At 43.9% G+C, this 17775-nt stretch overlaps 1 protein-coding gene across 1 annotated transcript; it reads left to right on the forward strand.

Annotated features, from left to right (window-relative positions):
* Positions 1 to 3393: 3393 nt before the first annotated feature.
* cdh15 (cadherin 15, type 1, M-cadherin (myotubule)) lies at positions 3394 to 17041 on the forward strand (the record flags this gene model as incomplete). Its single annotated transcript, XM_083664872.1, has 14 exons — positions 3394 to 3454; positions 10069 to 10230; positions 11070 to 11225; positions 11657 to 11801; positions 11980 to 12161; positions 12401 to 12529; positions 13005 to 13187; positions 13905 to 14149; positions 14671 to 14813; positions 15291 to 15521; positions 15692 to 15931; positions 16029 to 16174; positions 16508 to 16702; positions 16841 to 17041. Exons 1-14 carry the CDS (start codon positions 3401 to 3403, stop codon positions 17039 to 17041), a joined length of 2412 nt encoding a protein of 803 aa, XP_083520998.1. The 5' UTR covers positions 3394 to 3400.
* Positions 17042 to 17775: the final 734 nt, after the last annotated feature.

Raw genomic sequence — 17775 nt, forward strand, 5'->3', positions numbered from 1 at the left:
TGTACAACAGGATGGGGCACCGCTGGGTCGGTCCTTGTTACTGTTCTGATTATAGTTCTGGTTTCTACTTTTGAGGGGTCAGTGACTTGTCTCCCCTGTAGAGCCTATAATGACTTTGGTCAAATGTCAATCGTCTTTTCCTTGATTACCCCAGACCCTCTCCATCCAATGAGTTTTTGGATACAGAGGTGAGAATAGACGATGTGAGAAATAGAGGAGAAACAAAAGTTCTAATAGAATGAGCCCCAGCTCACCACAGGGCCACTCTCCCTATTATCACCTCCATGGGGAGTTGCATGCAGAGCTCCTGTTGGAGAGAAAGAACAGAGTTCTCACTGGAGTTCTCTGACATGAGACTGATCTCACAGTCAAAGATAGAATGATAAATTATGTTTTTTTGTATGGGTTCTTTGTCTGCTCTCTTCACAGCATTACTTCTACTGATTACTTCCTACCTTATTTCTGATCATAGTCAAACTTTCGTCCAATCAAATCACCGCTCCCAAACAATATCAGTTATATCAGACATGACATTTTGCTGTTCGTTGGTGGTAGCTCAGGTCGGGAGCTGGTGCATGTGTATGCATGAGGCACAGTCAGTTAGCACCTTCTGGTGAAATCAGATTTTTATTCAATCAAAGTGGACATTTTCACAGGTAATTTGAAGAATACAGACCGACTTGAGGTATTCATACAGAATTTAGCTGCTGCTTTTATCCAAAGTGGCTTACAGTACATTGAGTGCATACATCCACTCCAATTGAAAAAATGTGTATAAGTTATGATGCATGTTGCATGTTGTATGTTGCACGTTTTCCAGGTATGAGATGTGACACCTTATAATATTCTTTCTTGTTCTGGAGAGGTCAAACTCCCAATCAAGCATTGCTTATTTTTTACTTACATTTACTTTCTCCTTACATCATAGACATCTACTGTGTTTATACTAAATAAGAAACCAGTGGATACCTCATCAATAAGATAACATGGAATAAGAGTGAAAGCATGGATGACCAGAAGTAGACAGCAGAGTGCTTTTTAACTTTCAGGGGTGGAGTGCCAGTCCCCCCCCCCCCCCCTCGTCTGTTCCCTCACCCCTCAACCCCCCACCCTGGCCTGAGGAATGAGGGGTGGAGTTGCTGTTGGGGGTGGGGGTGGGAGGGGGTGGGGTGAAGGGCATGCGGGGGCGGAGACACAGGACGGCTCCTGCCAGCTGCTGCCTGACGTGACGGAGACAGGTGGTGTACATTCATCCCTCAGTCCAGGAACTTACACAGACACACAGACACACAGACACACAGACACACACACACACAGAGAAACACACACACACACACACACACACACACACACACACACGCACACACACAGACACACACACACACACACACACACACACACACACACATGCGGACAGATGGACATCCATTCATCAGGCATGCCAGGGGTAACTGGCAAACACATCCGCTCACATTTTTACTCTCCTATATCCATACACACTGAGACTTTTACAGTAGTTAGTGTTTCATTCTTTCTCTATAAATGTCCCTTTTTCTGCCATTGTCATTCCATTGTTTCACCCACAGTACATTTAGAGAATCTTTACCTACAAATGGAACCTTAACTGTCATGTCCCTCTGGCACCAATGCTGCTAAAAAAAACACTGAAAACATGGTGCAGTGGCGTTCACCTCCAAACTACCCATTTTACCCTTTGACCTGGGAGGGCGCTCTCAGACACAGAGGTGATGAACGTTGAGAGTGGCATGGAGAAACAGTCTGGACTCTCACCTCCCCCTTGCCTCCCCTCACCGCACCTCCGGCCACTTCCTGTCAATCAACACAGAGGGTGAACAACACAGAGGGCTCTCTAAGGAGAATAACAACAGCCTGTGTGTGTGTGTGTGTGTGTGTGTGTGTGTGTGTGTGTGTGTGTGTGTGTGTGTGTGTGTGTGTGTGTGTGTGTGTGTGTGTGGTTTAGACTCCTACTGAGTTAAAGGCCTGGCTCCAGAGCTCCACAAACAAAACAAGCACGTACCCCCTCTCTGCTGTTCAAAGAGTCCTCACAACAGCAGCGCTACAAGTCAAGCAGCGAGGATGCTTTTTTGACTTGGTGGAGATTCAGCACATTGAAAGCATCACTGCCAAATGAGTGTGGTAGTATAACATAATGTGCAACATAACATGACAGCAATAGATGTTTACCCTTCTGATTTGACAGCGTGTTCAAAATAGTTGCAGATCAAAGGGTCTTGGACAAATGTTCTGTATTTCTGAGGGCATGACACAGCATGGACAGTTAGATTCCACATGCACCCTTAGGACTTGTAAGTCCATCTGGGAAACAGGCTCATGTCTGTGACAGGGTTAGCACAAAGCAGATGAGCTACAGTATGCTTAGAACCATAGAGAGAGGAGCTGTGTGTGATGATAGATGCAGTGTGTGTGTGTGTGTGTGTGTGTGTGTGTGTGTGTGTGTGTGTGTGTCCGACTAGGCTCCAATCTAGGTTGCCTGCGTACCACAGTACTTTGTTAGCCCACTGAGCTAAAGCCTAGGCAGTAAGATCTTTCTAAGGACCTTGTTAGATCTTATAGATCTTTTACAGGATCTTACCAAGATAAGATTGCTACCAGGGTGCCTAGGGTCTCGCTCAACAGGCTAACATAGTCTTGCGGCATGCGGGATCGGGCTCAATCCCAGGTGGTCACAGGACTACATGTAGAGGTTCCCCCATCGAGCTGACAGGTGCCTATAGGGGGTCAGGGCCAGCAGGGCCAGAGCTGTGACAGACTGAACACTGCTGCTGCTCTTGCTGCTCATGAATTATCTTCAGGGAGCTCCCTCTGCACTCACACCAGCTGCTCTGCCTCTGTCTGTCTGTCTGTCTGTCTGTCTGTCTGTCTGTCTGTCTGTCTCTCTCTCTCTCTCTCTCTCTCTCTCTCTCTCTCTCTCTCTCTCTCTCTCTCTCACACACACATACACACTGCATCCAGCGACCCCCCCACCCCACCCCCTGTCCATAGCTGGGTGTGTCCCAGTGAGTCGGAGGGGTAGAGGGTTAGAATTTCATCTCTCAGCCCTCCCATGCACCCCAGTGCACATGTGCTGTCACTCATTCTCCCCTGAACTCACTGCCAAGAGGAGAGGGAGAGAGACACAGATAGACTAGGAGAGAGGGAGAGCCAGAGAGAGAGAGAGAGAGACAGAAAGAGTAAGAGAGGGAGAGGGAAAGGGAGAGAAGGAGAGGGTTTCAGTCTGAGACATTTGGCTCCATTGCCCAGTACTGCCAGCAAGGAACCCTGAGCTTCTCATAGGACTTGTTGAAAACTTGAGTGTCGCTATAGTGGTCATAAGGGACGAATCCAAGTTCGGCCAGAGGATCTCAGGCTGGTTCAGGAGATGGCAGCGAGGGTGTTGGCAGTGTTGTGTGTGCTGGTGACCGGGCTTTGTCAGGTAGGAGGTTTAATTCTAAACTCTCTCTCTCTCTCTCTCTCTCTCTCTCTCTCTCTCTCTCTCTCTCTCGTACATTGTCCCTGTCAAATAAATGTGATAAATACAAATACCTAGACGATAAATTCAATGTTTTCATGTAGTTACGCTTGGGGTCAATTCAATTTGAATTCACTCAATGCAAAAAGTGATTTGAAATGTAATTAGTTAATTGAAATTGAATTTGTGAATTGAAAATGGAGTTTCACTTCACTTGCATTGAGTGAATGACCATTCTAATTGACCCAAACCTGGTGTGTGTAATGTATTGCAGTTTAAGTGTGATTTAAGTAGATGTAGGTTTAAATGTGGTTGTCCTACATTTCCACAATCCTGGAGGGGTTGGTTTTGGGATGACCTTCAACTGTTCAAATTACAAATCTGCGGTTTACATTTGAATTTGAACGATACGTTTTAACTGATTGTTATCAACAGATGTCATAAACATTGTCAGAAGGAGTGGATGTGGCTGATCTAAACATTTCAGTACAGTTGTAAAGAACATGATGAATATCACCCAATGCTGCAGATGTTTTTAGGTTCAGGCTTCTATTAGGAGGAAATCATGGCTCCACCGTTGGCAGGCTTGTCATCAACACCATTATAAGGGACAAAATGGATGACAATGTAAACAGACATATTACCAACATAACCTCAAAACTCAATCAGTCACTCTCTCTGTTTAGAGAAGTAATGAAACCCAGGTTGGAGTGAGAGATTTGGTCCTATGTGACTTTCTGGCTATGAGGGTGAAAAAGCTAAAAATCATTATGGATATTACAGATGTTTGCAGCTAAATCAATTTCAATGTTATTCTAGATTAAATATTATTTCAATTCAATTTAGAAGCAGTGGCTTCAAATGGTTAGGGCAAAGTTTGTTACATGGTTAAAGGTTTTATTTTTTTGTACTGACAAAGTTTTCAAATGGGATACACAACTATCTAAATAAATGTTAGATCAAATTGTATGATAATCTTTTTGGAAATTTACCTCAGCTTTTGAAGATCAGTGTAATAGATCATTTTTAAGAGCCATGGGGCACACCAGTTCATCACGGTTTGCCCCCAACCATGTGTTGACCGGTGAGTTAGAGCGAAAGGTATGTGATGACGCATGGGTCTTAGCTTGCATCACAAAACATGTCACCTGACATCTTCAACACAAGCATGTATCCCGAAAAACCCCCATTAATAACCAGGTCTCCCAACAAAAGACTAGAACATACATACATACAACACTATAACGGCATGGTCCCTCAACACATGGGATCTGTGATTTTATGTTCACATTCATGGTTTGAATCCTTCATTTGTGTTGTGTAATCATCTTGTGAATAGGCTGGTATATGAAGACCTAAAACCACAGAATATCTTTTAAAACCTGAGAATCGTCTTTGCACTGAATACATAATAATATACTGGAGAACTATTTTAGTTCTCTGTGAAACCTATGTGAGCTTGAATTCCATGTTGAAATGCCAGAGGTGTTACAACTCAGAGAAGAAGGGTGGTGGTGAAGTTTCAAAAACACCTACAGTTACTATATAGGAACACTCTTAGAAAAAAAGGTTCTAACTAGAACCAAAAAGGGTTCTATGTAGGCTTGCCAGCTTGTTAAATATACCAATTCTTTCACAGGAAAAGTCCTAAAGAAATGCTGCCTTCACTCTTAAAAAAGGAAAGGAAAGGGTTCTGTGGAAAGGGTTCTACCGTACATGGCACCAAAAAGTGTTCTTCAAAGGGTTCTCCTATACAGGGACAGCCAAATAACAATTTTTATCTAAGAGTGAAGGCAGCATTTCGTTAGGACTTTCCCTGGGAAAGAGGTGGTTTATTGAACTGCATGCCTACAGATCTTGGGCACTTTTGATTAGCGGAAATGAAAGCCAACAGCTGTTCCCAGATGCGTACTTGATGCCATTTGTCCCGCTCCATAATCCTTCTGCGGAAAGAGGAGTCGTACACTCCCTGACCGTGAAATTAGGGACAAATCCAACCATAAAGCAGCCAGTGTTGAGTTCATACTCATTGGAAACAATCGCTCAGTCCCAGCTGGACAGTATCTGAATCACACTGTGCCTGTGTGAGTGTGTGTGTGCGTATGTGCGTGTGTGCGTGTGTGTGCTTACAGACTTGGGTTTCAGAGAGAGTGTCCATGACAAGGTTCAGACAACACTACAGCCACAAAGCTGAACTATGTTACCTCCATTTTCACTAGCTGAGTCACTGACCAGTTAGTGACACTAAAATGGATTGTTATCTTTAGGAGGTTAAAAAACAGAACCTTTTTTGTCTTTGTGTTTTGTTTTTCAAAGTTTCTATTCACAGACAATTTGACAAAAGCATGACATAGCATGAAAAGACAGAATATTTAGAACCCATGTCTTATTCACACAGATCTTATTCCTCTCTCTCCGTGTGAGGGGGGGAGGGGGTAATGAGAAAGTAGTCTCGCGTTGCCAGACTCTCGCATAATCTCGCATTGGTCACACACAGAGAAGTTATGGAGAACGAGACTAATGGGGGAGCAGTTGGGTCCTGGTATAACCTCCCTTGGGCATGAATCAAATTCCACACTAAATTAACCACCCGAGCTATTTTCTATCCCCAAACTGTGGGAGTCCCTAGTACTCATCTCCCCATTAGGTCAGCAGTCTTATAGCTGAGACATCTGCTCTTGTGAAATACCCCCAAAATAGGAGGCCAAGGCAGTCGTGGCTGTGAGGGTGGTGGGATGGTTGGTGGCTGAGCCTACGTGAAACAGTCACAGAGGGGGACAGGGACACCTGTCTGACCCTCCACCCCATAGGAAGGGAGATTGTAAGGCATGCTGTCCACATTCTCTACCCTCTTGCCAACACTAGGGAGCTCTGACTGTTGAACATAGAAACATACCTCCACTCACATAGTCCAGGGCTGACTCAGGTGTCTATGCCAAGGCATGCATCTCTAAAGTTAGGGTTTGAAATCACAACAAAACAGACATGGATCAAATTAACTCTTACAAGGGCATGATTGTAAAAGACATTTGTGTTCTCTAGATTTGTATGAATGGTAGTGTGATGAATAGCTGTGTCTTACACTAGCAGACTCTTGCTTTATTCAGTAGAGGAGTAAAGTAAGGAAGCAAGAAATACTGTGTGCTTTCACATTACACAGGATAAACAGAATGACTGTGAAGCTCTGTAGATATAGTATGAAACTCTCACTCTTCCGTCATCTGTCATGTCCTTCCCACTAATGGTTTGGACCAGCTTGACCCAGTCTTATTCTTGACTTGATTGGAATGTATAAATGTATAAAAGTAGGGAGAACAGGTTTATAGGGCTCGGCAGAAGAGATAGACGGCGGCAGGCAATGGCACGCCATTGGTATGCTCTGGAAAATTTCACAAGCCCTCCTAAGCCCATGTAAACATAAAAATGTGAAATCACGTGCAAGATGTAAATCATGTTATTTGCAGATTTCATGGTGAGATTATAGGTTATTTTATTAGCACCTGTAGCAGAACTCACAGAATAATCGTATGGAGATGATGATATTATGCTGGTTAAGGTATGATTGAGCAAGCAAGCTTAAGCAAGCGAGGGTAAGTTGCCAGGTGGGTTCTGGTTGGCACTACCCACCTCTTGACAGCTCGGCGGCCTCATTCTTTGTTCAGTGAGAGGTCAGTCTGAGCACTGAGCAGTATGTTCATCACAGTGAGAGATTATCACCTCTAAATGTAGTTGTCCCTAACCCTCTCAATGGAAACTGCCCTGCAGAGATGATTGGATCCTGTGATCTTTGATGACCTCATAGACAGTGATTTGTTCAGCTATATTAGATGCAAAGATGGTTGACCTTGAAATCAGCAACACTGACCTTGATGAATCGGTTGTGAAACTTTAACTTTAACTTTAACTTTAACTTTAACTTTAACTTTAACTTTAACAGAGAGGCACAAGCTTGCTCAGTCCACTCAGCTTTATCAGTAACCATGCTTACAAATCAACACTAATAAACCTATTAGGGTTGTGTATAGGGTGAGAGGTAGGAGTAATGGTACCATGAGGCGCTGTGTGACATACTGTTTATAATATATCAATAGCACATTTATAAATGATAGTTTCTTACCCTACAATAGTACTCACCTCTCACCACCAGACCTGGGTCGAAAAGTATTTGAAATGCTTTGAGTATTTGCTTGCCTGCCTAGAATAGTTTGCACTTTTTTTAAAAAGAAAGTTTTGGGCCTATTCCATTGTGCCAGACAAACTCGATCAAGCCACAGATAATGTATGCATGTGTACAAATTAGATTTCAAACCCCCTTTGTGCTAAGTAGGACGGGTTGACCCCCTATGAGGCCCAATACAACTATCCTTTAACTTGTAAACCTATCTGGGGAAAAGTCCCCAAAACAACAGTTAATCTGTGTGTTGTCCTTTACCCTGCCTGTCAGCAGCCACTGTTCTAATTGGTAAGATGAAACCTAGGTGTAACCTAGTGGTGGACTGGTAAAGACATTAGGACGTTAGAGAAGACACCTGCTGTGTTTGCCACCCAGAGACCAGAGTCAGTCGGAGTTCAGACCACAGGGACTCAAGACAGTCATTTAACTGACTGGAAGAGAAATTCATTTAGGACAGAAAGTAGGGCCTGTTTGGAGGTCTTCCAGCTTTTTTGAGAATTAGTGCTTCTTTGAAGTAGAAAGCCCTTAATATGTATCTTTCTGGTTTTGATAGGACACGTTGTTATCTAACAATAATTATTCACTTATTGTGGCCTTATATTCAATCAAAACAGAGACCTTGCGACAAAAAGTTTGAATTCAAATGTTTTTGTTTTTGAGGAATGTTATTTTCATTTTACCATAGTACCCTGCGTCCCTGCGAAATTGTTTTTAAGTGAGTAGGTGCATTTGGTCTCTGATTGGCCATAGCTGATCGTTGATGTGTGATTGGACTGGTGGTGGAGGAGAGGGTCTTTGCTGGTATGTGAGTGTAAACATCTCTGTGTGTGAGCGTACTAGGTAGAGCTATACCAGGGGCTCAGGGGTCAGGAATATAGAGCATTCTAAGATTAGTCTTCCCCCCCAACTCAGTCTGCACATGCCAGTCATGGTTGCCATTCTCTTTGAACTGTACAGCAGCGTGTCAAAGTGCCAGTGTGTGGGATGGGCCACCACGTCCCAGTAGGCAATAGAGATGCAATCAAATGAGTCATGTCTTTTATTAACTGCTTTATTTATGGAATGACCCATGTGAGAAATGGCTATTGATCCACATTCTTTTTGATTGATTCTGTTGACATGTTACTCAACATTCAGACATCCAGAGCAATTGAAAAGCTTTCCTGCACATCTTTTATATACAGTATAGGTTTAACCTGTACTGTATATAAAAGATAAAAAAATCTATAGTTTGACGTCTGTAAAACTCATAAAGGGTAAAAACAAGAGGGTAGGGAGTCGGTTTACAAGGGGGGGTGGTTGGGGATATTTCTCAAGACCTAAGTTGGTCGTCTTGAATCCTGAGTTTTTGTTGTGAGGAATGATGGCAGGTGGTGTCTTTAGGAATGTGTGTGTGTGTGTGTGTGTGTGTGTGTGTGTGTGTGTGTGTGTGTGTGTGTGTGTGTGTGTGTGTGTGTGTGTGTGTGTGTGTGTGTGTGTGTGTGTGTGTGTGTGTTTGTGTGTGTACGAGCACGAGCTTGTGTGTGTGTAATTTTTGTCACCGGAGCAGATTCGTTAGGTGACCCTCAACCCTTAGTCAGGTGCAGTGTTGGGCATAAAGGGGAGTCTGTGGGAAAGCAAGGGAACTGTATCCATAGCTGACAGCTGGTGTGTGTGTGTGTGTGTGTGTGTGTGTGTGTGTGTGTGTGTGTGTGTGTGTGTGCGCGTGTGACTGTATGTGTGAGAGACAAAGTGAATAGAACAAACGTGTGTGTGTGTGTTCCCTGGTTATAAAAGGAATTATAGATCAAAGGAACAGAGAAAAACATGTGTATTAGTGTGTGAAACGTGAACCCCGCTCTTAAACCCCACTATCCACACCAGTCCATTGGATTCCACATTAGGAACGTGGGTGGGGGGCCTGAGAGCACCATTCTCCCAGGCCAAATAGAGCGGCAGGGCAGGGCAGGGTTGACTGCTGCACCCTTCACCAGAACTGAGCAGACCTGGGTAGAATGCATATCAGACCTAGGCAAAAATCTATCTTAAATGGTTTCAAATATTACGTAAACGTGAGATGTGCTTGATTAAGATTGCCTTGAATGCAGGGTTTGCACTTCTGAGACTATTCCAGTGCATCCATTGTGCTTGACAAGGAGATCACAAGCACACCAATATTTTTCAAATATGCATTTTACCCAAGCCTGATAAGCAGCCACAACAATATTTTTTTCCCAAACACTTATCCTGGTTTGAAAACATATTTAGGTTAACATGATCTGCACTTTTTGATATAACGGCGTGCAATCATCAGGAAATGTATGGCTCATTCAGACCATCTGACTGAAAGCTTCACTGTTATTGGATAGATTGAATAGATGTGTATATCATGACTTTCTTGCACTCATGCCATTCTTTCCTACAGGTCTGGGGTGCCACAGAAACGGGAAAAGAGGACCTCAACCCTGCCATCCTATATCCATGGCGACAGAGGAGCGGGGGTCTCAGCAGGGTGAAGAGGGACTGGATTATCCCTCCTATCAGGGTCTCAGAGAACAGCAAACAGGTTCCTGAAAACCTGGTCCAGGTAACATGGTCCCTTTGATAACTACTGTATACCACTGGCCAGCCGTTTTATTGTATATACATCGATTATACGTCACTCTAGATTAGAACACATCTGGGTCAATACTTGAGCTGTGATTTGTTTAGTTTAACTGGCACAATGGTACCAATTGAGTAGGCTGAAAAGTGCAAACTCTAAGATAAATCAAACATACCTCACATTTCAAGGTACATAACATAACAAAATTTGACCCAGGTCTGTTCTTATTCGTAAGAATCTTTACTAAGTAAGTGACGTAAGTGACTTCAATGTAAATGTTAGGATAATACTGTCACTTTTATCCACTGAAATTAATCTGGCTTTACATGGTCAAGAGACAGTCATACATACTCCAGCCCTCCAGCTCAGACTGATGTAGACATGGTTATTTTATGATAAGAGATGTGGTTTAAATGACCATAAGCTGACCATGATCAAATGTGACTCAGATAGCATCTCTTTGATCCTGCTCCTCTTTGAGTGAAAGTGACCACATCTAAACATATCTAGAGCTACCCAAAATGAAGTTACATATAGGTGACAGATGAACATGAACTACAATGATTCAGATTCTGGTAACTTTATTGCCATACAACAGAGTTTATCATCATAAGGGTGCAATAGATAAAGAGTATAACAAAAACACAAACAGCACACAACACTCACACACACTATGCCTCCGTAATACTCCACTATCCTATCCTCTTTTCCATAGATCTACGCATTCACATCTGGTGCTGTGTTGCACACACACTCCCCTCTTAACCTCCCGATGAAATTCTGACCCAAGCCATCTTCCTGTGTTGTGTGTGTTCCTCCAGATCAAATCGGACAAGGTTTTCACTGGTGAGGTGATCTACAAGCTGGAGGGACCTGGGGTCGACCAGGACCCCAAGGACCTCTTTGAGATAGACGATAAAACTGGGATGATCAGGAGCAAGATGCCCCTGGACCGCGAGAAATACAGCAGCTTTACGGTATATAACACCCACAGGAGAGACATGAGCAGCTCCTTAGCCCAAGCACTCTGAAGTTGTCACTGTCACGCTAATAAGCCAATGTGATAGGTCAGCCAGCATCCCTCTTTTGTTTGGGTAACAAGGAATCTCAGATGACTGGTGACATGGCAAATGTAATTGGATCAGACATCGACCACAGCCATTTGAATGACCTTGACAAACACAGTTGAGGGAGGATGAAAGTTAGTCTCTGATATCCTAAGAATGAGCAGTTCTGACTGTACTGTATGTTCTAAGTATAACTAAATGTAGACTCAAATAAACTCCAGTAAGTAAGAAAATAATCATATAAGAAAAGAGAACTGCGTAAATTATGATACTGTTGAAACCAAGTAGTATTTGTCTTATTACAGCAGTGTTGGTGATGTGCTGTATTTTGTTTTGTGTAGCTCAAAGCCTTTGCCCTGTCACCCAGTGGAGAGAGACTGGAGAATCCCTCTACCATTGAGATAGTAGTGCTGGATCAGAATGACAACAGACCAAACTTCACTCAGGATGAGTTTGCTGGGTCTGTACCTGAGTTCTCTGTACCAGGTAAATGCATCAACACACTCACACACACACACACACACACACACACACACACACACACACACACACACACACACACACACACACACACACACACACACACACACACACACACACACACACACACACACACACCTTGTGCTGGCTGGCTGCACTACTTCATATGTCTTGGTTTTGACAGGTACATCTGTGATGACTGTGTCTGCGACTGATTTTGACGACCCAACCACAGACAACGCTGCCCTAAGCTACTCCATCATTGGACAAGAGAGCATACCTCCTAACCGCATCAACAAGACCATGTTTGGCATCAACAACGAGACAGGGGCCATTTACACGCGTGACGTTGGCTTAGACCGAGAGGTAGGGGGCACCACTGGTACTCTCCAAAGACACATCCAGTAAAGTCAAAATGATTGTTAACATCTGAGGAACTCATCATAATAAGAGTTCTTACTCTTCTCCAGTTGGAGAGAAGCATATGATATTACAAATGTGTCCGAAAAATAAAAATGTACCATAATTCATTAATTAATAGTGACATAAGCTATGTGACATCATATGACATTAAACATTAGTGTTGTTATGTGTATTTTTTACAGGTGGTCAAGGGTTTTAAGTTGAAATTGCAAGTTGCTGACATGTCAGGAATGGGGCTCACCAGTCTTGGCCATGCAATTATACATGTGTCTGACATTAACAACCATGCCCCACGATTCTCCCCTGACCTGGTGAGTTTGTGGTTGTGTGTGTGTGTGTGTGTGTGTGTGTGTGTGTGTGTGTGTGTGTGTGTGTGTGTGTGTGTGTGTGTGTGTGTGTGTCCGACTAGGCTCCAATCTAGGTTGCCTGCACAGTACTTTGTTAGCCCACTGAGCTAAAGCCTAGGCAGTAAGATCTTTCTAAGGACCTTGTTAGATCTTATAGATCTTTTACAGGATCTTACCAAGATAAGATTGCTACCAGGGTGCCTAGGGTCTAGCTCAACAGGCTAACATAGTCTTGCGGCATGCGGGATCGGGCTCAATCCCAGGTGGTCACAGGACTACATGTAGAGGTTCCCCCATCGAGCTGACAGGTGCCTATAGGGGGTCAGGGCCAGCAGGGCCAGCAGGGCCAGCAGGGCCAGAGGTGTTGTGATGTCATGTTAATTACTGTGTATTACCATAGTATCTAGATCAATCTAAACATTTTTTTTCATGTCTCCAGTACACCCTATCAGCTGTTGAGAACAGAATGGGTAAGATTGGTCAAGTCATTGCCATAGACAATGACGAACCTGGCACAGAGAACTGGGACGCTAAATACACCATCGCCAAGGGTGACCCCTTTGGCAACTTTGCCATCCGGACTGACCCTGTTACCAATGAGGGGATTCTGACGCTTGTTAAGGTAAGTCAGGGCCATACATTGTATCCATAGGGTGCATCTCAATAGTCTAATGTGGTTTCCTCTCTTTCCTTCACAATGATCTGTAAGAACTAGATAAGTCAAAAGTGAATACCATTCCTATATTGCTTACATTTATATCCGGTCTATTCAGATCAAAGCAAATTAAGGAGAAGAGGCGAGGAGAGGAAACCACATTAGATTATTGAGACAGCCTATATATCTGATGTATGCTGTTCTTATCCAGCAGGAGGGGTAGGGGTTGGGAATGCATGGTACATTCTGGCATATTGGGTGTGTGATCACATGTGGATCATGGTCAAGCCCCACTCATGATGCTATAGCTCCATCTAGTGGTGACTCATTGAGCTGCCATCAGGCCATATCCTACTATTACCATTCAGTAAGAGACACATGCCATGGCATATCACTGGCTTGCATAAGCATGGAAGACTGATGCATTGTACACATACACACATTGGTACAGAATCATTCAAAATCCTGATATCATAACATAACATTCCCCTGCTTCCCACACTACCCAAGTTATCCACCCAAGTTACCCCAAGTTAGTTCTAACTTTCTATTTATTGTGTGCTTGCACTCTGCCAATGCCTTAATCATCCCTATAGGATTTAAAAAAAAGTTGTATTGAGTTCAGTTGAATCCCTGGGAGCCCAGCGTTCACATTATTTATTTTTGTCCATATTATTTTTGCAGCCACTGGACTACGAGTCCCAACCTGAGCACACATTGATTCTGACAGTGGAAAATGTGAATGCACTGAGCATCAAGGCCCCCAATGACCCTGTGAGCAGTGCCACTGTTGTGGTGGCAGTAATGAATGAAAACGAGGCCCCTCGTTTTGTCAATGACCCCATAGAAATTGTGGTTCCTGAATCGGTGGTCCCCGGTACAGTATTGGCCGGTAACATCGCCTATGACCCTGATAATGCCAAACTCAGGTAAGATTAGTCCCGCATTTTCTGTAGCCTATAAATGATCTATCATTGTTTCATATATACAGAACATTTTTGCCTCCTGATCTGCTGGGCCTGTTAAGGAGGGTGGAATGTTACAGAGCATTCAGCTAGAAATGTGCTCCATAGAACAGGTATGAGTGTCTGATATGTGGACGTGGGAGTCATGTCTGGAACATCTGCTTCTGAAGGTCACATCGACTCTTTGATGTATGACATTTCAACCCAGATTCATTTATTCCTTCATGTATTTGCTGTGAAGTAGCTTCAGGGTAGTGAGCTACCTTTATTGGTTAGTTTGTAGTATTATGACTTACTTTCAACTGACAGATAGCTTTGCTGGAGTTTGTCAACATCCATTGAGGAATAACTTATAGCTTAAGTTTATACTGCATTTTCAGAGTAGCTTTCCAGCCAATGGCATTATGTAATTTGAACACTCATTTATGTGTATATAACAGTATATCAAGGAGTGAATGAAAACATTATTCTGTTACTTCGATCAGGTATGAGATCAGTAAAGACCCTGAGAAGTGGCTTACAATCAACCGTGAGACTGGAGAAATCGTAGCCAGGAAATCATTTAACGTGCGCTCCCCTCACGTCAAGAACAACATTTACAATGCAGTTGTCAGAGTCACAGATACAGGTGAGTACCACATTCAGCCACATCCTCACCTCTCCAACAACTAGATACCTCTGTGAAGGCTTCAATGGCCTCTATTCTTCGCAGACATTGTGATGCAGAGCAACCATCTGCTCAAGAGAGTATTGTTTAAAGGATATTTGTCTCAATGTTTTGAGTTTTGAGGACTGCAGATCCAACATACCTTTATAGTAGTGTTGAAACTACTAGAGTAGTTAGTAGAGTAGATAGTTCTTATTGTTATCATATTTATTCTCAAAAAAAGGTTCTACCCTAGATTTGAAAAGGGTTCTTTGGCTTGCCATGTGGTGTCATGTTGAACCATTTATGGTGCCATATTGAAAGGGCTCTACATGGAATCAAAAATGGTTCTTCAAAGGGTTGTCCTATATGGACAAGCCACAGAACCCTTATTTTCTAAGAATGTAGTAGTGATTAATGTTTGTTGTCTTGTGTGTTAATGTGTGTATTCCCCTCTAGATGCTGGTGGAATCTCGACTACAGCTTCTCTGGTGATCACACTACGGGAGACTAACGACTATCCCCCTCAGCTCTTCCCCTTGAGTGGAACTGTGTGCAGCAATTCAGGCCGTGAGAGTTCTGGTCTGGTTCTGACTGCTGTGGATGAGGACCTGGCCCCTCACGCTGCACCGTTCTCCTTTGATTTGCCCACTGATGTGTCCACCAACTGGACCATCATACAGGTCAATGGTAAGGACCAGAGTGAGGACGACATTTGGTTAGGAGTGACCACATGTCCTCCAAGGACCACAAAGAGTGTATTGTTGATTTCACCTGGTTGAACTTCATATCTTTTAGAATCAAATAAAACATGAATTAATTCAATCGTTCTCTCTCTTTCATTCTGTCTCTCTCTCCAGAGACCCATGCAGTGCTGCAGTCTTTCATCGAGCTGGAGAAAGGGGAATATGCTGTATTTGTGTTAGTGACTGACTCTGGCAGCCCTAGCCTCAGCTCCATCGCTCAGGTCAACGTGACTGTGTGTCCGTGTGACACACACGGTGAATGTAAAGTTATAGCGGCTGCCATATTCGGCACACGTGTGGGGATCAGCTTCATCGCCTTAATTGTCATCATGGCCAGCATGGCACTCTTGCTGTGTAAGTGATTGCTGATGTACAGGCACACAAAGCACACAATGCACACTTCCCAGATGTTCCAGTGCAGTGAGATGGATCTTTCTCTCTTTGTTTGCAGTGCTGCTGCTCCTAGCTGTTGCCGTGGGGAACTGCAGGAGGCATCATATCAAGAAAGGAGGAGGGCTGCTAGTGGGCGAGTCAGATGATGACATACGTGACAACGTCCTGAACTATGACGAGCAGGGAGGTGGAGAGGAGGACGAGGTCAGACCACACACTAATACAATGCTGTCTAATATTTTACACAAATCAACAGTCACACACCTGGGGTGTGTTAAGTGAGGTGAAATGTTCCAGACATGACTCCCACGTCCACATATCAGACACTCATACCTGTTCTATGGAGCACATTTCTAGCTGAATGCTCTGTAAGGTTAGAATAAAAGCCTAGACTGATACTGGCCCCTTGTGGATAACATTAAAAACAACTTAACACATCAGCCTGTAAAACACACAGTTTCCTGGTGACTGAAGTACAGTATTTTGCCTGCCTTGTCCGATAGACACTTATAAGTCTTTATCTCTCTCTCACTCCAGAATGCCTTCAACATTGATCTACTAAGAAACCCCACCGATATGCCACAGACCCCGGCTTCTTTTTGCTCTCCGGTCTCAGGCCTCCCCAGGGGAAAGCAGCCTCTCAGGAGAGATGCCCCACACAACCTGCCCTCCCCTACATACCCACGCAAACCCCCTGCCGACCCCACTGACATTGAGGACTACATCAATGATGTGAGAGAGGGTTTCATGATAACAATTATACAACAAATGTATGGCTCTCTGTGCTGTTCTGGGGTCAGGGGTCAATTCCACTATCAGGAGTGAGTAGCATTTCAATTCTATTTTTATCTCTAACGTGTGTCTCCACAGGGCCTGGAGGCGGCGGACAATGACCCTAACATGCCGCCCTACGACACGGCTCTGATCTATGACTACGAGGGAGATGGCTCCTTGGCGGGCAGCCTGAGCTCCATCGCCTCCACTGGCTCGGACGGGGACCAGGACTACGACTACCTCAACGACTGGGGGCCGCGCTTCAAGAAACTGGCTAACATGTACGACCCGCGCTAGGGGGGGGGCTCCATTAAACACCAGTTCATAACAGCAATTAGAATACAGATACAGAATACCCTAATTTGCCCCAGATTTCAGTGTCATCTTCCTTTTCATGTTTCCCATTGTCACAATAAGCAACATTAGCTCTGTTCTTTAGACACAACTTTGTCTCCAAGCCCCCCCCCCCCCCCCCCCTCCTCCCTCCTTACAGTTGTAAAGGTCACTGTTGTCTTGTCAGAGACTATGCTAGGTAGTTTTTAGTTTTGGACATCTTTGATCTGACAGACAGTCACACAGCATTCTGCAGAATATGAACATCTCAGACAGCACAAGACCAGTCCTGTGTCTGCAGAGTGGAGGAGGAAATGAAAGTCACGGCAGATCTTACTAATAATGTCCTTGTGCCCTAATGATGAGGGTTAAGATGGTGCCCAGTGCCTAATAAGAAACAAAGGTCCATTTATGTATAGCGATGGTGGCCATACCAGTCAGGTTGTTTAGACTTGAATAGTTCACTATCGATCACTATTTTTTGTTAGAGTTGAGTAGAAAGCTGTTATGTGCAAGGATTGTAAATGACTGACTTCTGATGTACATGAATATTGATGGGAAAGGGCAAGCCTGGGGAGGCCTGAGACCGGAGAGCAAAAGGAAGCCGGGGTCTGTGGCATATCGGTGGGGTTTCTTAGTAGATCAATTGGGAAAGGGCAAGTTAGTATCTGTGTGGAATGGCATCCATGGCTGGTTGT

Source organism: Argentina silus (assembly GCF_951799395.1).
Source record: "Argentina silus genome assembly, chromosome: 2".
In the NCBI taxonomy this organism is placed as follows: domain Eukaryota; kingdom Metazoa; phylum Chordata; class Actinopteri; order Argentiniformes; family Argentinidae; genus Argentina; species Argentina silus.